Below are 25,747 nucleotides of genomic sequence, written 5' to 3'. Positions count from 1 at the left end.
CTTACTTTGATTTTGTGTGGGTTTTGACTGACTGGAGAGGTCCTCATTTTCTATATAAAAAGAGAGAAATAAAAGGTGATTGCAAGCTGTAACCAAATTATTCACCACCATGCTACTCAGGGATGAGGTTACAAAAAGAAGAATCCAGGACATAAATATGCAGGCGGCCGTGTTAGGAAGCAGGGTAATCTGTGGGAAGAGAAAGAAAGAAGCAGAACTCCTAAGAGTAAGATGAGGCTGCGTGGAGGGCAAGGGGGGAACATGAGCCACTGCTACCCACTCCACCTCCCCAACTGCTCAGGTCCTAAATAGACATGGTTAGTTTACAGATACTTTAAAAACACCTCTGGAAAGAGGAGGGCCATGGGAGGTCTAACTAATGCAGGATAAGGTAAGAAAAGAGCAGGTAAAAGCAATAATTAAAGGAGTAATAAAAACAAGATTTTCCTAAGCTTAAAAGACAGATTTTCAGATCAGAAGGGTTTAATGGAAAAATCAATATGATAACACACCTAGATATCCTGGTGAAATTTCTAAACTCCAAGGAAAAAGAAATTTCTAAATTCTAAAGGTAAAGATTTTCTTGGTAAGCTTCCAGAAATAGACCAAGTTTCTAATAAAGAAAATTAACTGGAATTGGGTTCTTATCTATAACTCTGCACTCGTGCCTTTTCTGAAAAAATTACTTAAAGACATTTCTACCAAAAGAAAATGGGAACAAATATAACAGGGAATAAAAGAATAGAAGGGGAGTGAGTGTGTGTAGCTCAGTGGCTGAGTGTCTGCTTCTCATATACAAGGTCCCAGGTTCAACCCCCAGCACCTTCTTAAAAAAAAAAAAAAAAGACAAAGCAATAAGCAAGTATTAATTAGTTGGATTCTTTAACCAGTAAAGCGTAAAGAAAAACAAAAACTAAACACATAGAAGCAAAAATGTATACTATTCCAACAAAACCCACAAACTGATAAAAAAAAAAAAAAAGGATTATGGGAGTAAAAAGGTCATACAAAGAATACTTTTTTAGTTTCAGTATATTGACAACCATTAAATAATCATTAATAAAATTAAAGATAAAATTTATAATTTTAGAGTAGGGATAAGAAAAGAGAGTTAAAAATAGAGGGCAATTTGATCAATTTCAGCAAAAGTAAGGAAAAGGAAAATCTGGGATAAAAGAATAATAAATATAAAAATAAAATAGAAGAATAACAAATGTGTAATTTTTACAATTATTGGTAATTCCTATAAAAAATCTTTCCAACTGGTTAAAAAATCGAAATCAAACTATATATAATTTATAAACCAAGTGACCAATCAATCCATCAAATAAAATCCTAAAAAATAATGAAAAAAAATAAAGGTATCAGCAAAATATATTTTCTGAAGAATGAAAACAAAAAGGAGTTATGACGACATTACCACCACATAGGGGCTGAGAAAAACGTTTTTTTGTTTGTTTGGTTGGTTTTTTTTGAAAAGTAGGTGTAGAACTCAGCTGATACCATTGCATAACTAGAAAACTCGAGACTTTCTTATGTTACATTACTGGGCTCAGAAAGGTGGGAATGGATATGGAAAATATTGTTTCTTCTAAAGTGGTCAAGTGTAAGGCTAACATAATGGCTGAATGTCAGAGTGACATTACAGAGACAATCTACTTATTTACCTGTAGGGGTATGAAAGCACCTGATGTGCATTATGGTTTCAGAGGTGTAAAGTATATTCCTAAAACACTTGGAATTCTGGACATTTCTTTAACTAGGAAGTCAATGACTGGTAGAAAGTTTCATTGTAGCTTATTCACAGTTCAATTTTAAAAATCTACTTGAATTTTCCTTGTTATGACTTGAGTTAAAATAAAACAAAAACAAAACAAAAAAGTAAAAGAAAAAGAAAATCTGAGACTTTCAAGGAAAACTGGAAAATCTGGTAAATGGTCAGATATAAAATATAAATCACTAACTTTTCTCTATTTTAGCAATAAACATTTAGAAATGAAGTATTCCATATATAACTGAAACGAACAAAAATACCCTAAAATCCCTAGTATAAACTGAAGGAATAGAATCTATATGAAGAAAATTATAAAATCTTCCTGAAAACCATAAAATAAGCCCAAAAGAAGAAAAGAGCATCACCTGACTTGATATGAAGATGTACATGTTATTAGATGGGAAGAGTGTCATAAAATGTCAATTCTCCCCAAATCACCATATGACTCTACATACATAAAGTCGACACTGTTTTTAATTGTATAAATGATCTTAAAGTCATGGAGGGAGAATACACTTCCAGAAACTTACATGAAAACACAGCACAGAAGGAGCTTGCCTTATATCAGAACACACAAGATCACTCATTGAATCAGTATGGACTAATCATAACATAAAATAACTAGACGACACAGAGCAGAGAATGGAGAGCTAAGTATGTGTGCGTCTGCACGCGCGTGTGGTAAACGTGGTAGTTCAGACCGGAGGGGAGCTGGAGGAGTCACACCGCGCCGGCACAACTGACCCCCGCCCCCGTGGAGAACAACGGGGACAAACCTCTGCACCTCCCCCGTGGACACAAGCTCGAGGCCAGCAGGGCGCTTAGCCCCGCACAGCCTTGGCGTGACGAGACCAAGGCAAGGAAACCTGGTTCTTTTGTGGCCTCTGTCTGCCTGGACCATAAGCAAAGACAAGAAATAAAACGTAAGTTTGGGGGGTGGGAGTTTGCAGCTCTTGTCACAGTCTGCGAACTCAGAGACAAACAGAATCCTTCCTAGCTGAAGAGGCAAATAATTTATTAAATGTCAGTAATTAACTCTGGGTCTCTGGGAAGGCCAGAACAAAAAAATTAAGTTGTATCCCTAGCCTACACATACAAAAATAAATGGAAAGTAGATTTAAAAAGCTACACATTAAAAAAGAAAGACTAGAAGTAAGGAACAAACATCCACAGTGTTTCCATACTGCCGGGGAGGGAGAGCTTTCCTAAACCAGATAGCTCAGAAGAGCCCAACAATGACTGATCTAAATAAAAACTAAACTTTTACAGAAGATACACAAATGAAAATCTAAGCTAAATGAACACAGCTGTTAGGCTGAAAGGGTGTGAAGAAACTGCTCTCACTGGCAGGAGGGCAGGTGGTACAGCCTTTCTGGAGAAGTCTGGCAACACCCGGCAAATGACAAACTTCACACCCCACGCGCCACAGACCCAGGAACAAGGAGGCACAAGGTGTGCTGGGGAGGTCGGGCCACAAACCCCTTCTCACAAGCCCTCATGACGGGGACACAAGTCCATCAGCCTTCACAGCCTGGCTTCTTGTTGGGTTTACTGCTCACGACACGGCTGATACCCACAACCTGCCCGGGGCCAAGTGTGCGGCCGAGGCCGCCTGGCCAGGCTTCTGTGCCATACACATGAACAGGGGACACGTGTGCCCACGGGCAGCGGGCTGAGACGCCCGCAGCCGGCCCCAGCTGCCCTGGCCTCTGCCCCAGCTGCCCACGGCCAGCAACCTGGCCCGCCGGCACATGCCCCGCCTCTGCCCGCAAGTCCTCCTGAGTCAGACAGGACCTGCGCTGTGCGAAGCGCTCGGCAGTCAGCAGTTACCAGAGAGCCCTGGGGAAGGCTGGCGACGGCCCTGCCTGGGCTCTGTGCGTGCTTTTCCCAAACTGGAAGTGATGCCTGGCTCCCACCTCCAGCCCCAGGACCAGAGTCTCCAGGAGGTGCAGGCGTGTGGGCAGCTCGGCTTCTCGGGGTGCCCTCCTGGGGACCCCACAGCACTGCGCTCGGCCTGCCCAGCTTACCTCAGACGTCCTGATCTCGGAGTGAGGAAGCCGTGAGGAGGTGCAGCCAGCGCTGGGGGGCCGCGTACGCTGAGCACGCCCGTCCTTCCCACGCGCGCTTCTTCCAGACTGCCCCCCCGGGGGGGAGTCCCAGCATGGCTGAGCACATGGCCCTAGCCTACATGAGGAAGTGGACACGGCCAGCAGGACGTCGCACCTGCCTGTCCAAGGACTGTCCTCGGCCAGGGCACAGCATCCCAATCAACTGTCCCTCCAAGTGGGAGGCCCAGGATGGCACGCCCTTCCTTACCTGCTCCTGCGGGGTTAGGTGTATATGGAGGGGGTGGGGGCACGCCTGGAGCTATGACACTGGCTAGTGGCACCAGTCCTGCATTGTTGTAAGCACCTAAAATGAAAATGCAACAGAAAAAGAACACAATTAGTGTCGTCCTGGAGCCCGACTTTAAACTGCATTAATGCAGCTGTCCCGTTTATGTTCAGAACTATAGATAAAATGGAGGCTGAGGTCAGGGTAGGTGAAAGGCACACAGTAAAAACTACCACTAAAAGTCCTTTGTCGCTACCCCCATGAAAACTAGGTGAAAACTGAGACAAAAAAAGAGGACTAGAGCTTCAGTGCTCCCAGCGAACGCCTGCTCCTGGCGCAAGCCTGAGCGGTGAGGGGTGGACCCTGCCCCGCTCATGCTGTCAGGCTTTTCTGTCAAGCACGTACACTTGACTTTTTCTAAGTTAAATGCGCTGATGCTTCTGAACTGAACATCATCAACATCAGAAAGACAGTCAAAGTAAAAACCAATAGTAACTATTCATTAAAAGTACTTTAAGTTAATTATCAAAAAGAAACTGTTGTTGGTCAGGGTAGGCATCCAGGTCAAACCTAAACCACTGCGGCACTCGCGCTAAGGCCCTGGACCTACCGTGCACTTACCCCAACTTAGTTAACAGAGAAGCAAAAAGAAGAGAGTGGAAAGAAGAACTTCTTACTTGGCGCAATAGTTGCATGTGGCCGGCAGGGTGGTATCGGGTAAGGAACAGGTTTATGTGGATTATATGTGGAAGGAGGCTAGATAACGGAGGAAAAGATTAGTTAGAAGAACATCTACAAGCTGTCTCCTAGCAAAACAAAACACAACACAAAGCTTTCTTTCAAACTGTTTAGTCCCAACAGGCAAAAAATGCGCAGGACACGACATGCTAAGGGCTAGGCCACGGCACACAGGAGGGAAGTTCCTTGATTAATAGCTGTGGCTCCTACGAAACGCCAAAGCCTGGTCCTTCCAAGATGCTGTGCAGTCATTCAGTTTGTATTTCAGCACTAAATCATCACCAGCCAAGGGTCAGACCTCGACTTCAGCATCGGCCTCCCGAGCCAGCGCCGAGGACTCCCGCCACCTCCTGTGTGGGGTCAGAACCTCGGCCACCCGAGAACCCGCACTGGCCACATCCTGACCTCGCAGGGATTCACCGTGGCATCCCACCCTCTTCTCCTCCCGCAAGAACAAGGCCTTCTTTGCCTTAGCGTGCAGCACTTTAATAACTCTATAGAATGTAGATTAGGAAATAGGAATTCAACATCTTAGTCGTTTTGGTTTTTGAAATCCATAAATTAGGAAATATTTCCTACTATGGTCCAGGAATTAGTCTGAGGCAGCCTAAGTTCTTGGACTCTAAACCAAAGGCAGCTCTTCACGACTGAGGAGAGAGCACTGGGCAGGAGGGGCGTGCTGCAGGCGAGGGGCCCCCCGTCTGGCACGAGGCAGCCCCAGCCAGGCACGCAGCTGCAGCTCTCTGCCATCAACAACTAACAGCAGCTCCTGGGTGTGGCTGGCAGGGCGCACTGTGCAGCCTCCAGAACGCAGCGATTCTTCAGTCCGCAGGAGATGCCCACTCCTCCACTCCTACGTGATGGCTAGCTCCACAGGCGATCAGAGCTGCTCCCGTGAAAAGACGCGCAGGTCCATAATTGTTTCATCGATCCTATTCCAGTCAGGCCTCTACCCTTGTTGGAATCAACTCTCCAAAGTTCAATCTGGTTAAGATCAAGCGCATGACCTCAAATGGGAACTTACTGAGGTCTGACCAATCCTATTCTATTTCCCCATTCCATGCAGTCTCCCTCTGGGATGGTGAAGTTCACGTGTCAACTTGGCTGGATCATGGTGTCCAGCTGCTGGTCAAGCAAACATTGGCCTAATTGTTACTGTGAGGGTATTTCATAAATGGAGTTGCATCTACAGTCAATTGCCTACAACTACGTTTAACATAGGAGCTTTATAATGAAGGATGTCTTCTCATGCAATTGGTTGGAGACCTTAAAGTCAAAGTTCAGGATTTCAGAAGCCAATAAGAATGCCTGCCTGTATTTCAGCCAGTGGGCTTCTCCCAGGGACTTCAAGGTCACCTTCACTGGTGTTTTCCATGCATGGCTCGCACTGCGGAATTTGGACCTGCCAATCCCCGTGGTCTCATGAACCAGTACTTTCTGTTTCCACGTGTGTATTTCTTGTCAGCTCCACTTCTCTGATGAACACTCACCCACTCTCCTCTACTTTCTATCCACCTTGACCTCTCCTCAAGCCAGCCTTTCCTCCCTCAGCTCCCCCACAGCTGGAGTCTTGCTTCCTACTGTGGAGAGAATACCAGGAGGCTCGCACGGCCACCCCCACCAGGTCACAGCTGGGACGATGCTGTCCACACCCACCAGGCCATGGCTAGGGCCACGTCGTCCACACCCTCCAGGACTGCACCTGGGGCCACTTTGCCCACCCCCACCAGGTCACAGCTGGGACGATGCTGTCCACACCCACCAGGCCATGGCTAGGGCCACGTCGTCCACACCCTCCAGGACTGCACCTGGGGCCACTTTGCCCACCCCCACCAGGTCACAGCTGGGACGATGCTGTCCACACCCACCAGGCCATGGCTAGGGCCACGTCGTCCACACCCTCCAGGACTGCACCTGGGGCCACACTGTCCACACCCACCAGGACACGGCTGGGGCCATGCTATCCACACACAGCAGGCCCCTGGGACCATGTCATCCACACCGAGGCCACGACCAGGGCCACGTCCACACCCATGAGGACCACACCTGGGGCCACGTCATCCACCTTTTCTCCTGCCATGAAGGACAAAGCACCTGCCTCTGTCTGAGGGTGACCCTTCTACCTGGCCGCTACCTACCACACCTCTCTCCTGCTATAGGACCAGCTCCTGAAAATCTGTTGTAGCTTCTGCAAAATGAATATGCCTCTGTTGAGTGGATCAGTGCCCTGGCTGATAAACAGGCTGATTTTTCTTCCATCTTAAATAAGAAGAAAATAGACTTAGATTCTCCTCATTCTACCACCCTGTTTCTCAAATACCATGAAGGAACAGGACTTCAGATTCGACCTCCAGTTCTCCACCAGGTTCTCAGGCTCACACCAAGGCTGTGCTTGGCAAGGCCAGCAGCGGCAGGGCTCCCTAAGCCAAGGGCTGGCCTCTTCACCTTCCTGGGCTCCGGCAGCATTCACCAGCCTCTCCTTTAACACCGTTTGACTTTGCGGCCAAGGTGACACCCAGTGGCAGCTTGGTTTCTTTCTTCCTCTTGGGCTACTCCTCCTAGTGCCCAGACCCCAAGATGGGGCTGCGCTGGGGTGTTCCTGGGCCCCCTCTGCTCGCCAGCTGCTGGCAGCAGCAGCTCCACCAGTCCCACACGACGCTCGTCGCCGTCAGACCCCTACTCCACACCCAGCTTCTCCACCTGAGCGCCACGTCCAAGTCCAAACTTCCTGGAATGCAGGATTCCCTTCTCTATAACTGCCCATGCTTTAGAAGTGTTTAAAGTTTTGAGAGCCTAAAGTGCTCTGCAGTCACTTCCTAAAATTCTGGCTTTACTCTCAAGATTTTATCACTACTAGAAATTCTAAATTTGTCTTATTTGGATATTAAAACTGGACAGCTCTTCGTAACTGGTATTTTGAGTTGCGGGCTCTGTATGAACTAAAAACATGCTATCATGTAGCAGTCCAAAAGAAAAGCAGAAGCAAGTGCTGACGCTGGCACGTGTTCTAGGTGAGAGGGCAGACTCAGGCTACTGAAATGTAAGGACAGGTAAGGAACGAGTAACACTCCTCTTCGTGGTGCGAGAGGGTAGAGGTGGACTGCATCACCTGCCCTGCTCAGCTCGCACCCGGCCTCAGGCACATCACTTCTCTCACAGAAGGGGCAGGGGTGCTCGCTGGACAGACACACAGCCGTGGAGCACCCTGGCGGCTAGCCACCTACACCCCTGCCCTCGGCAGTGCAGCAGGCACTGAAGTTCTCAACAGACGGAGCTGCACCCAGGAGCTAGGCCCTGACACTTTTCTCCCCTAAACATACCGGTTTGGATGGTCCCAGGATCCGCGCAGCAATTCCTTTGCCTTCATTGCTGCAGTCGTCGCCGTCTTTCTTCAGGGGGGCTCCCTATAGGTGAGGAAGAGACGGGACAGAGGAGCTGGGACGACGGCTGGAAGGCGGCTCCGGAGGGCAGGGAGGCCGTCGTGGGAGACGAGGGCTCCAGCCCATCCTGCCAGGCCAGCTGCAAAAGCAGGACAGTCCTCGCCATCCCCAAGAGCCCTTAGTGGAAAAAGAGGCACGGCCCTTAGGTGGCCAGGAGCCCTCCGCGGTAGAAACAGGCCATGGTCCTCAGGAGGCACGTGCACGGAAACCTGCCACCCACGAGGAGCACATCCATGACTGCAGGACCGCTGACCTGTGCCTTCCAGTCAAGTCAGAAGGAAATGCACTTGCCAGGCTCTCGGCTAGCTTGGTCTGCTGGGAGCCAGCTGCCAGGTCGTATCACGAGGACAGTGGGGAGAGGTTCCCGAGGGGGAGGGAGGCTTCTGCCAGCAGCCAGCACTGACTCACTGGGCGAGGAAGAGGCAGCTCAGAAGCACCTTCTCGGCCCCAGCAGCCTCCAGATAACTGCGGCCTCACGAGGAAGGAGCCGGAGCTGTCCAGATGGGCCCACAGAAACCAGCTGTGCAATGAACGTTTACCATTGGAATCACTAAGTCTGGGGGTTATTTGTTGCACAGCAAGAGAAATTTACCATTCTTTGTGGAAGTTATTTTACAGAGATTTGGGGAACACTGGGTGGCATAAAAACAAGTTTCCCACAGGACTGCTTGAACCTCTATTACGCAGTGTGATTCTCCAAGAGGGGAACTTCACACAGAGTTTACCAAATGCACCCAAAACTGCTGGAGGAATCCTGGACGTTGAGAACTGTCCCTTTACAAAATGTAAATCAGTGCTCCTAAATGGTTAGAGAAACAAAACAACTAAATTCGTCTCCTTTTCTGTTTGGCTGGTTTTACTACCGACTTTCATGTGATTTAAACATGAACTGTCGATCGGAAGGGATGCTGTGAACTAAGACGTGGACACACTACGACAGTGGGCCAGGTCCGCAGACGAGCTGGCTCACCACACAAGGTAGTTGCTCGGTTCTGGGGCCTGAGGTCCAGCTAAGGTGCTGGCGGGCCCGCCCCCTCCCAGGCCAAGCCCTGGCCTCTCTCCAGCTCCTCCGTGTGCAGCTGCACCACCCCATCCCTGTTCCAGCTTCCACGTGTCTACCTCGCTGTGTCCACAGCTCCCTCTTGCAAGGTCACCTACTCCAGGAGGGCCTCATCCCAACAGCTGATGATGGCTCACGGCTGACTCCTGGGGAGGCCACCTTGACAGGTGCCTGGGCTGGGCTTCAACATGCGTTTTTCACAGAAACAAAACAACTCCTTCCCTTCGTGGAAGATAATCAACTGGGGTTTCCTTTAAAATTCATACCTATGCTAAATTTTATATGGAGCCACAAACTTTCACATATAGTTGTAAAAGGATGCTCACTGGGAAAATTCCATTTATGCGACTAGGCTTTCCTTTAGGATATGGATTTCCTGGGATCGTTCCACACGACGATATCATGGCGTGAGGAGCTTTGCAGCCTCCCTTGAAAGCCTGGAATATAACAAAGAGGAGGGAGGTAAATCAATGAACTCAAAGTCAAGTACTCCGGGTACTGGGAGGCTTGGCTAACGGAAGCAGCAGCACCCCAACCATCCACTCTGACCCCAGTCAGCACCTAGAGCTTTCAACAGGACCAAAATGAGTAAAACCGCTGGCTCTAAATGGAGTTGTTAAAATGTAACAGGAAACTACGCTGCTAAGGACTCTGAGAACAGGGGTCTTCCCAGTGAGTCTGTGGAACGTGTGCACAAAGGCCCTCGTCCCTTACCCGGTCCCACCTCGCCAACCACTTGACACACCAAGTCAATCTGCACCAGCTCACGCTGCGAGCCAGGTGAGGAGGTGCAGACGAGAGGGAAACACAGGACGGCGGGCGTCCAGCAGCCATTTACATGAAAAAGGTGCCCTGACCACAAGAGTCTGAGGGCAGAGGTCTTGTCCAGCCTGTTAATCGCTGCATCACATACTGAGTGGTGCTCAATAAAAAGCAAACAAATGAACATGCTATGCAACGATACTCCAGCAGACTGTGTTGTATCACGGGAACCTCAAGTTAGGTATCTATAGCTGTTTCAAAGGACTCATGATGCGCTGTCTTGTGGAGTTATACTGGTTTTATAAATTCATTCACAGCACACATCTCATACTAGCTATATAGTCCAGCTTCCCCCAACATTCCAACGCTAAACAACACTGCTGTGAAGAGCCTTATATATGAATTTGTTCGTTTCCATTTATTTGCTTAGAATAAATGTTAAGGGCTCTTGAGTTTGCCTTTCAGAAAAGCTCTGCTAATAGACACGGCCAGGCTCCTCAGCAGGCTCAGCTAGAATATTCCAAGGAGAGTGGTGTGCTCAGGAGGAAACCACAGCGGTCAACACATGGTGCGGTCAAGATTTCAGCCGCAGGAGCTGAAAGGCCGAGAATGGGCGTGGGTCCAGGCTGCACACATTCAGCAGAGCTGCAGCCGGGGGACCAGCACCTCCCAGCCGACCAGCTGACTCAGCCCCAGCCACCCCGCCCCAGGAGGTGGCCACCTCGGAGGGCAGCCCCCGTCCTCAGGCTTGGAGAGCAGGGCCAGGGCAAGGGCAGCCCCGCCCCACTGACCACCCTGCTGGTGCAGGGATGCTCACTCTTTCCAGCTCACAGCACCCCTGGACGACTCATCAAAGTCCACAGAACTGTCCTCTTCTCTTCACCAACATCCAGAAAAACCAGTGCACCATTTGCATAGCAATCTGGAGGAAATTACCTGTTCAAGCACTCTCTTGCACCGTTTCTTCTCAGACATGTTTATCCTGAATAAATCTTCAATGGGACGAGAATTCTGTGCATCAACAATGTTTCTAACAAGGAAATACAATTTAGCTTTTCACGCAGGGACCTGGATGTACAGAGTGTGCTTCCTGCACAAATGAAACTGAGTGCTTTTCCTATGACGTTAGACAAAGTTTGATTTTTAATACACCAATTTAAATAGCATGCTTTATACAAAGATAGTGAATATAATAACTGAAGTGAGGTTTACCTAATTAATTACCTGAAACTAATACAGAAACACTGTAATAAAAATTACCACTTTGAGATTCCTGAAAACATACTCTATTGAACCAGTGTTAGGAGAGTTATGGCCAAAGAAAAAACCTGTGTGTCAAATACGTAAAAATCACGGTTGATATAATCAAGTTTCACCTTGTGCTGATTTTAAGTTTGTGTTTTTGTGGACCTGCATGAATACATAAGGAATGTGGAAACGCACGTGCCATGAGCAAACAGCAGCTAACAGTGCCGAGCGCCCTCCTTTCCCCTTGGTGCTCACCACTCCATCACCCGCCCAGCGCTGGGCTACGTGCGCTCATGGAGCTCACAGCACTGCAGGCTCACGTATCCCACTAAATGGGTTAGAGCCTACCTAAGGCTCAGAGAGAGTAAGTGCCTTGCAGAGAAATACACTGTAAGTGGCAGAGCCTTGCTTCATTTAAAATCCCATGTCTTTGCCCACGTGCCTTTCAAATTATTCAGAGGGTAAAGCAAGTTGCTGCAATGCAGACCAACCAAGTAGAATAACCTGGTAAGTCCCATTATCTTGTAGGGTAGAGTCATATGGAATAACTAAACTATATATTTATTCACATGAAGAAATGGGAATTCAGAAATATGCTTTAATAGAATATATTTTATTAGTGTTATTTACTAATATAACTCTGATCCATTCACACACATTAATGAGTTAAAAAGTCACTTTCAGAGTCTTCCAAGTTTTTCTCCAATGAAGTAAACAGAAAGATACTTACGAGGCTAACAGTTCGAGTGCAACAAGTTTGTCTTTACTGAAGGTGAAACAGTTGAGTATATTGACCACTTCCGCTGGGTGAACAGCCACCATTTTCTGTTAATATGAAAAGTAAATTTATTTTCAACACAAGAAATTTTCATACCAGAAACTGCTTTTTATTAAGAACTTTTAACTATACTTTCCAATAAAAAAGCAATTTCTGTTATGGACAGTATAGTTAAATGTTCTTAATATAAACATTTTAGATTAAAATTCCTTACTCAAAAAGGAAGTTCTAAAAATGTGGGAATTAAACTTAGTTTCATTCTATGTTAACTATTCCAGTTCAAGATCAAAGTTTTTTCCTAGGAGCTCTATTTTTATCCACATTTCTCAATGTGTTCATTCAAAGAATTTCTAAAAAGCTTTTGCATAACTACTTTCCTCAGGAAAGGATACAATAAAAAGCGGTAGTTGCACAAATGGGGGATTATATGGCTCGGAGGGAGCAGAAATCACGACAGCGCTCACTGGGGGCCAGGCCACCAGCACCCAGCACTTCCCAAAGTTGGCCTGCAGGGCTGCGCTCGGGAAGGGCGGGGAGAGCCCAGCCGGCAAGACGGCAAGACGGCTCCACACAGGCTCTCCTAAAGACTTCTCTACCTGGAGAGGCTGGGGCGTCACAGGACAATCAAGCACAAGACGCAGGATTCCTACACCACCTACTGTCAACAATTTGCACTGGTGTGGAACATGGTGCAAGTTACAACTGATGAGAGCACATTTTCATATTGTACTATTAACTGTAGTCCATGAATTAATCAGGGTTCACTGTGCATTTTAATTTCATGGATTTAAAAAAAAATATTTTTTTTTCATTTTTTAGGTTCTATATATACAACCTAAAATTTCCCCTTTTAACCACATTCAAACATATAATTCAATGATGTTAATTATATTCACAATGTTGTGCTACCATCATCAACATCCAACATCAAAACTATTCCCTGGTCCCAAACAGAAACTCTGTATGTACCTAAAAAGCCCTAACTCCCTGTTCCCTATCCCAACCCCGTCCTTTGGTACTCTACATTTCTAGATTCTGACTCTGAGTTTGCTTATTTAATTATTTCATATCAGTGAGCTCATACAGTATTTGTCCTTTTGTGTCTGGCTTACTTCACTCAACAAGTCGTCATCAAGGTTTATCCATGTTGCCTTGTATCAGAACTTCATTCCTTTATATATGGCTAAATAATATTCCATTGTGTGTATACACCACATTTTATTTGTGCATTCAAAGACTGATGGACACCTGGGCTGCTTCCATCTTTTGGCAAAAATAATGTAGCTATTTGAGTATATTCCTGGTAGTAGTATACCATTTGGATATACACCTACTAGTGTGATTGCTGGCTTACATGGTGTAGCAGTTTGATATTATTGATGAATTCCAAAAAGAAATATTGGATTATGTTTGTAAACTGATCTTTTTCTCTGGGCATATTAGAATGTATTGGATTCAGAGGTTTTACTTTTACTTAATTAAATAATGATTAAGTCTTTGATTGGGCAAGGTCAGTAGGATGTTGAGAAACCACACCACAGAGAGGGGAGTCCAGGAAGTAAGCATACAGAGGGCAGAGCAGCTGAGCCCAGAGAGAATCAAGCCCTGGGGAGAGAGACAGAGCCAGTCACCCGATAGTCTATAGCTGGCCTTGTGGAGAGAGGCAAAGCCTAGAGAGCCTCATAGTCTACAGCTGGCCTTGTGGAGAGAACAAAACAGCTGAGCCCGGAGAGAAATGAGCCCTGGGGAGAGATGAACCCAGGAAGCCTGAACCTTGGCAGAGGTCGGCAGCCATCTTGCTACAACACGTGGCAACAGACTTTGGTGAAGGAAGTAACTTATATTTTATGGCCTGGTAACTGTTAAGTTTCTACCCCAAATAAATACCCTCCATAAAAACCAACCCATTTCTGGTATTTTGCATCAGCATACCTTTGGCTGACCAAACATACTGTAATTCTATACTTAACTTTCTGAGGAACTGCCAAACTGACTTCCACTGCAGCTGCACCATTTTACATCCAGCAGCAGCGAAGGAGTGTTCCTAATTCATAACATCCCCTTCAACATGCAATTTTCTGGTTTTTCAATAGTAGCCATTCTGGTGGGTATGACATGGTATCTCATGGTGGTTTTGATTTACATTTCCCTAATAGCTAATGTTTTTTCATGTGCTTCTGGGCCATTTATGTCTTCTTTAGAGAAATGTCTATTCAAATAATTTTTGCCCATATTTTAGTTGGGTTGTTTGCCTTTTAGTTACTGAGTTGAAGGATTTCTTTACAGAGTCTTGATATTAAACTTTATCACATAAGTGGTTTCCAAATATTTCCTTCTATGGCATAGGTTGTCATTTACCTTTCATGATAAAAGTCCTTTGAGGTATAAAAGTTTTTAACTTTGATGATCCCACTTATCTGTTTTTTCTTTTGTTGCTTGTGCTTTGGGAGTAAAGTTCAAAAATCCCTGTATAACACAGAATCCTGAAGAATCTTCCCTATGCTTTCTTCTAGAAATTTTATAGTTCTGGTTCTTATATTTAGGTTTTTGATCCATTTTGAGTTGATTTTTTGTATATGGTATGAGGTAGGGGTCTCCTTTATTCCTCTGCATATAGGCATGCAGTCTCCCAGCACCATTTGTTGAAGAAACTATTCTTTCCTGACTGAGTGGACTTGGAACCCTTATCAACAATTGGTTGGCCATAAATGAGTTGATGTCTGAGTTCTCAATTCAATTCCACTGGCCTATATGTCTGTCCTGCACCACTACCAGGTTGTTTTGATTACTGTGGCTTTCTAGTTAGTATTGAGATCAGGAAGTGTGACTCCCAACTTTGTTCTTCTTTCTCAAGACGGCTTTGGCTATTCAGGGCCCCTTATTCTTCCATATAAATTTGACAATTGACTTTTCCATTTCTGCAAGGAAGGTGTTTAGTCAGCCGAAGAGGTGCTGATGCAAAGTACCAGAAATCTGTTGGTTTTTATAAAGGGTATTTATTTGGGGTAAAAGCTTACAGTTACAAGGCCCTAGATCCAACTCAAGGTTACTTCCTCGCCAAGTCAGTTGCTAAGTGTTGAAGCAAGATGGACGGCGGCCTCTGCCTGGTCTCTCCTTCCTTCTTCCTCTTAAGGCTCCATGGGCCAGCTTCTTCCAATCTCAGTAGGGTGGCACAGGGCTCATCTCTTTTCCCAGGGCTTTAGCTGTTTGATGCTTCTCCTTTCTGTCACACAGCAGGACCATAATGACCAAGTTCTCTCCTCTTCCGTACCTTCTTCTATGTGTCTTCTTGAGTGTCCATTTATATCGCTCACAAAGGGGGCAGGGACTCAACTCTGAGTCATGCCCAAAAGATGTGATCAAATCAAAGCCCGAATCTTCACAGGTATTTTCATCAAGACATCTCAGCTGAATCTAATACAATCAAGGGGTATGACACCCAGAGGAACAGACCAGTTTACAAACATAATCCTTATCTTTTTGGGGGATCATAAATATCTCAAACTGCCACAGAAGGCTACTGGGTAAAACTGACATCTTAACAATATTTAATTTTCTAATCCATGAACACAGAACATCTTTCCATTTATTTAGTGCTTTTATTTCTCTTCGCAATGTTTTATAGTTCTCTGTATACAAGTCCTGCACATCCTTGGTTAAATTTATTCCTATTTGATTATTTTAGTTACTACTGTACATGAACTTTTTTTCTTGATTTCATCCTCCAATTGTTCATGACTAGTGTATAGTAATACTTATTTTTGGATGTTGATTTTGTACCCCATCTTTTTGCTGAATTCATTTATTAACTCTAAAAATTTTGTTGTGGATTTTTCAAGACTTTGTTTATAGGAGCAAATCATCTGCAAATATAGAAAGTTTTAATTCTTCCTTTCCAGTTTGGCAGCTTATTTTTTCTTGCCTAATCGCTCTGGCTAGAACTTCAGATACAATGTTACTGAATAACAGTGGGCATCCTAATCTTGTTCCAGATCTTAGAGGGAAAGCTTTCAGTCTTTCACCATTGAGAATGATGTTAGTGGTAGGTTTTTCATATGTGCCCTTTATCCTGTTAAGGAAATTTCCTACTATTTTTAATTTTCTAAGTGTTTTTATCAAGAAGGATTAAGAAGGGGTGCTGGGATTTTCTCAAAAGCCATTTTTGCATCAATTGAGATGATAACGCATTTTTTTTCTTTCATTCTGTTAACGTGGTGTGTTACATTAATTGATTTTCTTATGTTGAACCACTCTTGCATATCTGGGATAAATCCCACTTGATCATGGTATATAATTCTTTTAAAACATTGTTGGATTCAGTTTGCTAGTACTCTGTTGAGGATTTTTGCATCTATATTAATAAAGGATATTGAACTGAAATTATCTTTTCTTATGGTAACATCTGACTTTGGTATGATGAGTATGTTGGCATTATAAACTAGGTAAAGTGTTTCATTATGTTCAATTTTTTGGAAGAGTTTGAGCAGGACCGGTGAAAGCTGTTCTTGAAATGTTTAGTAAAATTCCCATAAAGTCATCTGGTTCTGGATTTTTCTTTGTTGGCAGGTTTTTGATCACTGATTCAAACTCTTTACTAGTTATAGGTTTATTGAGATCTTATACTTCTTGAGTGAAAATAATGTGTTTGTGGGAATTTGTCCATATCATCTAGGTTATCTAAATTTGTTGCTGTACAGTTGTTCACAATACCCTCTTACAGTCCTTTTTCTTTCTGTGGGGTCAGTAGCAATGTCCCTTTTTTCATTTCTGATTTTAGTCATTTGGTCCTCTCTTTCTTGTCAGTCTAGCTAAACATCTGTCAATATTATTGATCTTTACAAATAACTAACTTTTGGTTTTGTTGATTCTCCCTACTGTTTTTTTATTCTCCATTTATATCTGCTCTAATCTTTGTTACTCCTTTCCTTCTCTTTGCTTTGGGTTTAGTTGCTCTTCTTTTTCTAATTCTCCCAGGTCTGAGGACAGGCCTCTGATTAGAAATCTTTCTTCTTTTTAAATATAAGTATTTAGAGCTATAAATGTCTCTCTCAGCACTGTCTGTACTGCTGCTCATAAATTTTATATGCTGTTTTCATTTTCATTCATTTCATATTATCTAAGTTCTCTTATATGTTCTTCAGCCCATTGCTTGTTTAAGAGTATGTAGTTTAATAACATTGATTGTACACTTCAGATGGACTGGATGCTTTATGAAATCACTTCAATAAAACTGATTTTTTTAAAAAGAATATTTTCCAGATATTTGTGAATTTTCTATTTCTTCCTGTTACTGATTTATAGCTTCATTCCACTGCATTCAGAGAAGATATACTGTATGATTTCAATATGTTTGAATTTACTGGGACTTGTTTTGTGACCTAAGGTATGGTGTATCCTAGAGAATGACCCATGTGCACTAGAGAAGAACGTGTATTCTGTCGCTGTTGGGTGGAGTCTTTTTATACATCTGTTAGGTCTAGCTGGTTTAGAATGCCATTCAAGTCTTTTATTTCTTTATTCATTTGTCTAAGCATTCTATCCATTATTTAAAGTGGTATATTAAAGTCTCCTACTATTAAGGTAGAATCAGCACTTTCTCCCTTCAAATCTGCCAGTATTTGCTTCATACATTTGTGGCTCTGTTGTTAGGTACATACATATTTTGAAGTGTTAAGTCTTATTATTGAAATGACCCCTTTAGCAGTATTTATTGACCAAGATTGAACTGAAGTAAAGTCAATTTTATCAGATATTACTACAGGCACCCCAGCTCTCTTTTGGTTACTACTTGAATGGTATGTTTTTCCATCATTTCGCTTTTAACCTACTTATGTCTTTGAATTTAAGTTGAGTCTCTTGCAGACAGCATATAGTTGGTGTATTTGTCAGTGTTCTCTAGGAAAACAATTGACAGGAGATATCTATAAATAACATGAGATTTTACAAAATTCTCTCACGTGACAGTGGGGATGCATGAGTCCAAATTCTGCAGGCAGGTTGCTAACCTGGGGCTCTGATCAAGGTCCTTGATGAATCCCCAGGAGATGGTGGCTTTCTGAAGTCGAGCTGGAAACTCTCTCTGAATGACATCTAAAGTCACTACTGATAATGCAGGACTTTCTTCTGCCATTTTACTACTTAGTTTTTATACACTGTATGTCTAAAACCATAGATTTATCATTACTTTTTATGCACTTGCATTTTAGTACCTATAGGAAGTTAGAGGTGGAGTTACATACCAAAAAAATATAATAGTGCTGGCATTTATAATTACCCACATAGTTATCTTTACTGTAGGTCTTGCTTCTTTACACTGCTTTGACCCACTGTGCAGCGTCTTTTCCTTTCAGTCTAAGAACTGCCTTTAGCATGGCTTAGAGGGCAGGTCTAGTGGTGATGAACTCCCTCAGCTTCAGTTTATCTCGTAAAGCCTTAATCTCTCCCTCATTTTTTAACCAAAGTCTTGCTGGATGTAAGAGTCTTTGCGGGCAGTTGTTTCCTTTCAATACTTTAAGTATTTCAACCCACTGTATTCTTGACTCCATGGTTTCTGATGAGAAATCAGCACTTAAGCTAATTGGGACTCCCGTGTACATGACATGTTGCTTTTCTGTTGCAGCTTAGCTTTTAGAACTCTCTCCTTGTCCTCTGCATTTGACAATTTGATCAGTACGTGACAGGGCATATTTTTCCTCAAGTTTATCTGGTTTGGTGTTCTCTGGGAATCTTGAGTGTGCATACTCACATCTTTTGCTAAGTTTGGGAAGGCTTCTGTCACTATTTCTTTGAATATTCCTTCTGTCCCTTTCTCTCTGGTGGAGGGGCTCATTACTGGAGCTTCCTCCTCCACCATCTTTCCAGGAGCCTTGGGTTATTTGCACCATGAGTCTCCAGGATTGACTGGAATTAACTAGAGTAATTGATAAGAGAGCCTTCATTTTTGAAGAGCAGCTTAAAGATTTTGCCAATTTATAGATTTATGCTAACAGTGAAATTAAAAAGCAAAATTGCTATAAGAAGTCAGATTGGTGAAAACCACCACACTACAGATTACTGAAATTGGGAACAGAGGTTTCCAAACCCACTTACTCATGGAAAAGAATTGAAAAGACTATTCCTCTGCATGTTTTTAAATTGATACCTAGAAATTTTATCAGAAATTTAAATATGTGCAAAAGATCAATATTCTTTATATAAGTTTACATACCTACAAAGACCTTGGAACTATTGATTTAAATATTTACTTTGTGGAAAATCCACTATATAATCTAATTGGCAAAACAATCGATCAAATCAGAATGACTGTCTGAAAAGGCTGGACTTGATTCCGTGATGCCCTTCTCAGCTCTGCATTTTAATTCTAAGGTGGGCAGACAGGCAGGCAGACTCCCTTCGGCATGAACTGGGGCCTGGATAAAACAAGGCGGCCCCCCACTTCTGACAGACGCGCCCTCTGCTCAGCTTTACCTCTCAGGAGCAGGGCATTGTCTTTGGGTCCCTGGAGAAGGATTTGTCCTCCAGCCCCAGGGGACAGGCGAGACAAGCCTTTCTTTTGTATAGTAGAAAAAAAGCAATTATTAAAGGGGAGGTGGAAAAGAAGCATTAACAGACCAAGATACTTTCTCAGGTGGACCAGTTTAGGAAAATGAGGGTCTGAAAACTGGCTCCTTTAAATTATCTACGCCGGCAGCCCTTGGAAGACCTTCACCTACAGCCAGACACCTCTGTGGTCCACACAGTGGCCACTAGGATCACACGCCCACTTAAAATAATTAAAATTATATGAAATGTAAAATACACTTCTTCAGACAGAATAGACACATTTTAAATGCTCACTATCCACATGTGATGCAGATATAAAACAGCACCATCATAACTGAAAGGACCATGCAAGTCTATAAAGAATTCAACTATAAACCCTTCTCATGGTTTTCTAAGACTAAATTATGAAAGGGTGAAGAGATATACACAAAAGTAGAAAGAAGTACTTAAAAACACTTAGGAATTCAAATTTCTATGGTTTGCTTACATATTTTTTTCCTCTGGTTTGCCAATTAAGACACTATGATGAAAAAGAGTACAATACCCACAATTTAAGTTTATAGTTTATGAAGTTTTAACTTTTTAACATAACTATTTGAATAAACAAAGTATGGCAAAACTTGGGATCTGCTTTTTGAATGCAAACAAATTACAACTTAAGATAAATTATGGAAAAATCAAAATACTTAAATTCTACATTCCAAGAAAAAATGTTACTTACATGTTGTAATGCTTTCATTGCCTTCAACTGAGGTTCAGCCCAGGAAAAATATCTCAGTAAATCAACCACCTGAAAGCAAAGGACTAATTCAACTCTAGTAACAATGTTTTTGCAAACATTTCCATAAGACTTGTTTTAACACTTTGAATTACTATTCCTAGTGTGCAACCTGAGCTGAGATGAGAATGTGGATTAAGTCTACACTGTATTGTCCACTAGAATAGCCACACATGGCTAAACTTAAGTAGATTAACTGAGGTCCTTTATGACACAGGCCACTTCCAGTGCTCAGTCACCATATGTTGTGCCACCTGCTATGGCAGACAGCCCAGAGAGAGTGTGTGTGTCACCGCAGAAAGTTCTACTGGACAGCACTGGTCTCAAAAGAAAGGAAGGCTAGAGCTGGACTAGGAGACAAGATGTGTGATAAATGGAGAAATTGAAAGCATTAGTGGAGAGTAGAATAGCTCTGGCAGGCTGTGAGGGGGCTCAGCAGTGTGCGCCTGCGTAGGCCACGACTTTTATCCCGTCACTTGAACATGGAGGGCGTGATACTCAGACTCTTACCATAGATCTACCCCCCAAACCTAGAAATCATCAATGATTCCAGCAGCTTCTACAAGGTGCCTTGTTTTCAGAGCACTGACACTGCCAAGTGTGAGCGGCTGGCAAGGGACAGCGTCAGTCACAGCACCTGTTCATGGCTCCCAGGCTATGAGATGAAAGGGCTGTAAAATCTGCATTAGTCAATTACTTTACTGTGGGTCTCTAAAACGCACTATGACTTCAATTATTCTAAAAAGGAATGAAAAAGAGGAAAATACTTTTTACTTCTTATAAAGAAGTACAAATAAGTATAAACACTTTCTGGTTAACTTGGTTAGAATATACATTTTCACCTTTATGGGAAAGTTTTACTATACAGTAAATGCTATTTGGCACATTACCAACCCTAAAATATGTTCAAAACAGTAAGTTTATAAGGTAACTTAAGCAAAAGAGAATATCCACTAAGGGGAAACGTGTTCTACAAAATTTCAAAAAGAAAAAGCAATTAGCAAAGAGAAATTATAAATTTTAAAACATTTCAAAAATGCTTAAGGTGATTCTGAAAAGCATTAGGACAGATGAAAAACAATCATTAAACAGGCAGCAACAAGTGCAAATCCCAAGTACATTTTAGAAATTTAGTAGGCAGAACTTCTAAAGACTTATTCAAGTTTTCAAGTTGTTGAGAAATAGATGAAAATGTAGAGCATTCACTAAACCTATGGATTCATCCACTGCCCACCCTTTCCATCTTCCTTCACACTCTTGCCCAGAACTGCCCTCCAGATTCCATTTCTATCAGTGCATCATTTCTCTATCAATTGTTTTCCAAGTGTCCCTCAGAAATCCTCCCTCTCACACCATCTCCCTGTGTATGAGATATGTGGATGTACATACATTCATTTGTGTGCATGTATACTCTTAAACATACACATTTGGTTAAATTAGCAAACTCTCCTTAAAGTGATGGCTTGAAGAAGGACAGCAGTTATCACTAAACCACCACGCTTAAAACATTAGTCTTATTCTGGCCTGTTGGAGATTTGGACCCGAACGGTATTAGGAATGAAAGAAAGAGAAAAGGGGGAAGGAAAGAAAGAGAAAGAAAGAGAAAGAACGAGAGAGCTGGGATCAGGGGGTCTGCAAGTAGAGACTCATCAGACAACTTTATTGTTTACAAAGGGCTCTCTGTATACCCCAGTCTACTTGACAACAAGCAGGAACACGTAGCCTATGTGACAACAAGCAGCAACATGCAGTTAACTATCAGCATTACCCATAGTCTAAGGAATTTTAAAAAATCTTATCTCAAGGTACAAAGTCTAAGTGTTCTATTACAAAAGGTAAGTGCTCATTTTTCTTTCAGCCTTTAACAGCTTCATCCCATTTGTCAGGAACTCTTAATTACTGCATTCCTTAGGTTGCAAGCGTAGCCATGGAAACAGCACGTCTCTCCTTGTGAGACCACTGTGCCTCAGTTTCCAACACTGGCCATTACAGAATCTACTTATCAGACAAAACATTTTTTCCTCACTGCTAAAATTTTTATTTAGCGGCTTCGTGTAAGAACATATTTCACCATTTGTTCAACTTTTCTTTTGTATTATATAGTGAATCTTGCAATTACTGTACAAATTTGGCAAAGTTTACCATTAGTTTATAAATTTTAGATACTACCTTTTTAAAAAATACTATTTAAAAATCAAGTTAGAATATGATATTGCGATAAAAAAGACTGCTTTCTAAAATATCCCTGAATTATAAATTATAAATTCTACAAAGTTTTCTACCAAAACTGGAAGCTCCGAAAGTAACTATAAATACAGTAACAAATTACAAAGAGTCCTGAGCTTGGCCAGCAGGTAAACAGACATTCTCGAACACTGGTACAGAAAGAAGGCGCAGAAAGAAGGCTTAAACAAACTATGAGGAGTACCTGCTCACTGGAGAAGTAGCCGTGCACATACTCAATGGCCTTCAACTTGTACTCTGTCAAAACAGCCTGAAACACAGAGCACAGCGTGAGGACATGTCGACAGCACAGCGTTCTGCAGAGATCCCAACAGCGCCGCACACCTAAACAGCGGCAGGGCCCGTTAGCTCTGGCACACAGACCTCCGGGGACTCCCAACTCACTCTAAGCATGAAAGGAATAAAACTAAGACATATGATACAATAAACTACATGTGGAATTTCAGTGAATGAAATTAGTTTCAGAATATCCCACGTTCCAATTGTGATTTTTAAGCAATCAGACATTCCTCACTCATCATTTACTGAGCACCTATGATAAGCCAAGTGACAGAAGCACTCAGCATTCCTGAGGGACGTGCCCAAGAGCAAAGGGCCCCTGGTTCAATCCCCGTGCCTGCCGCCAGCTAGCAGGGAGGCCCCTGAAGGTGTTTTAATGACGGTGAGAGAAGGCTTCCTCCTCCATAAAATGGAACACCATTCACCACTCACTCCAAAGATTAAGGCAGAGCATTAGCTCTAACAGACAGGAGCTCACAAACGTGGGCTCCTTTCCTCAGACAGAATCCACCAAGCTGCTGTTCACAGGGAAGGTCGGGGCCCTCACCTAGTGCAGTTCAGAGCCGACGCAACCACACATATTCACTCCTTTTTGAAACTCAAATTTAACACTTCCCTTTGACCCTCCTGGCCCCTGCTCCTCCCTATTACTTTTCCTAGTGTCTTACTTGCCTCTGCTTTAAATCTTCCAGGGCTGAGTGCCAGCCATTATTGGCTACAGGCCTAGGGTCTGTGGAGACACTTAGGGGACCTGGCTTCAACTAACTTATATTTACCAAATCTTTGGACAATTTTTTAAAAAAAGCAAAAGAAACATAGCAATTTACATATTCAGATATGCTTATACTGCCATTCCTTTTTTTAAAAAAAAGATTTATTTATTTATTTCTCTCCCCTCCCCCCCACCCCAGTTGTCTGTTCTCTGTGTCTATTTGCTGCGTCGTCTTTGTCCGCTTCTGTTGTTGTCAGCGGCACGGGAATCTGTGTTTCTTTTTGTTGCCTCATCTTGCTGTGTCAGCTCTCGGTGTGGGTGGTGCCATTCTTACGCAGGCTGCACTTTCTTTCGCGCTGGGCGGCTCCCCTTACTGGGCGCACTCCTTACGCATGGGGCTCCCCTACGCGGGGACACCCCTGTGTGGCAGGGCACTCTTTCTGCGCATCAGCACTGCACATGGGCCAGCTCCATATGGGTCAAGGAGGCCCGGGGTTTGAACCGTGGACCTCCCATGTAGTAGATGGACGCCCTAACCACTGGGCCAAGTCGCCACCCATTCCATTTTTTATAGACTAAGATGATGCTAATGTACCTACTAATTTAATATAGACTGCAAAAGACATATCTTGAATGCAGGCCAGAAATTAGAACTGAAGTCATTAAACAGTGAAAACGTTTTCATCTCCAAAAAATTTCTTATTCTTTATGTTATTTACTATGTGATATCTTCACAATACTTACAGGGGAGACAATATACAAACTGATACTCTGTACCTTCCAAAAGTAGAAATCGACTGGTTTACCTGAATCCACAAACTATTTTCTTATAAATTGTAGTTAAAAAGAAGACTGAATACCACCAAATATGCACATTTAACCTAACCTGTGAATACGAAAAGGAAAAAAGCTAGGGTGAAAAACACAGCCAGCCTAGAAACAATTTTAGTAGTAACTCCATAAACCCAGATAAGTGATACCAGAGCACCTGGAAGCAATTCCTCCGTGTCCAGGAGGGCCCTTCAGGCGGGTAAATGCCCAGATTACAATTGCCTGCAGGGCCTGGGCAAAGCCCTTTGTGTTAACATAACAATGGTCCAGTTAAGTCTTTTCTGTTCTTTAAGAACATCTTATTTTTCTGCTGGAGATACCTTTAAGCTCAAGGCTACATGCCAAAATTTTCTTTGCATCTCTCTCTAGTGTTCAGTCACTCTTGTGATCGAAATAGGACAAAATAGGCTCAGAAATAGTAACCCCAAGGCACAGAGCTATCATTATGGATTTACTGAGCGGGCTTCGGAATCGAGGGTTGTTGCTTGACTAATTTCCACAACACCGCACTGATTCTTAAGAAGTGTCAGCGTTAACATAATTCTATTTCTATCTCGGAACATTGTACCAAGTTATCAGGCTCCTACGCTCAGCGTCAAATCCAAACCCACTTTGCAATCCTAGGACCCTTAGTTTGGGCACTCTCTATTCGAAGAGAATAAACCAGGAACACCGTACTCCTTGAAAAACTGAAGAGACCAGGGGCTTACCTTTCTAATTTCGTCCAGCACCGTCTCGAAGGACTTTTTGTCCATCTTGCCACGACCTCGGCGCTACCCTTCCAGCAGCGCTACTTTCATCCCGCTCCGCTGCGGGGACGGCGAAGCGCTGACAGCCGAGGAGGGCAAGGCTCCGGGAGGAGAAAGGCTGGGCAGAGGCGGGGAGCCGCGAGCGCCGCGAAAATGGCTGGAAGCGGACTTGGGGAAGGAAAGTTTGTCAGAAGGCAACACGCCGCCGCTCCCGCCGGGCAGCCCGAGCTCGGGACCTGGGGCCGGCTGGGCCCCGCAGATCCCGGCCGAGGCCGCGCGGCTCCGCAGCTGCTCCCGCCCGCCACTGCGGCCCGGCTCAGCCGCCCTCGCTCTCGCGGCCCCAGGGCGCGCGGGGCCCTTTGTTGCCAGCGTCCGCGGCTTCCGGGAGCCGGCCGGGGCCAGGCGGAGGGGGCCGCGGCGAGAGAGGGGGACTCCCGGACCCCGCAGCGCCCGGCGTGCCCAGCGCGGCTCCCGCTTA

General features: G+C 43.9%; 1 protein-coding gene across 1 annotated transcript in view; it reads right to left on the bottom strand.

The window, feature by feature from the left end:
* Nucleotides 1-25,667, bottom strand: part of PROSER1 (proline and serine rich 1) — a 30,392-nt gene extending 4,725 nt beyond the window's left edge. The window contains 10 exon segments of the mRNA XM_023583848.3: nucleotides 6-50; nucleotides 4,091-4,186; nucleotides 4,786-4,864; nucleotides 8,167-8,250; nucleotides 9,673-9,783; nucleotides 11,045-11,138; nucleotides 12,087-12,181; nucleotides 20,398-20,466; nucleotides 22,883-22,948; nucleotides 25,231-25,667. Coding sequence (XP_023439616.3) covers nucleotides 6-50; nucleotides 4,091-4,186; nucleotides 4,786-4,864; nucleotides 8,167-8,250; nucleotides 9,673-9,783; nucleotides 11,045-11,138; nucleotides 12,087-12,181; nucleotides 20,398-20,466; nucleotides 22,883-22,948; nucleotides 25,231-25,275 — 784 coding nt within the window. The 5' untranslated portion in view covers nucleotides 25,276-25,667.
* Nucleotides 25,668-25,747: the final 80 nt, after the last annotated feature.

This window comes from Dasypus novemcinctus, chromosome 15 (genome assembly GCF_030445035.2).
Source record: "Dasypus novemcinctus isolate mDasNov1 chromosome 15, mDasNov1.1.hap2, whole genome shotgun sequence".
Classification (NCBI taxonomy): domain Eukaryota; kingdom Metazoa; phylum Chordata; class Mammalia; order Cingulata; family Dasypodidae; genus Dasypus; species Dasypus novemcinctus.
Note: the sequence above shows the minus strand (reverse complement) of the source record. Positions and strands in the feature narration are given on the sequence as shown.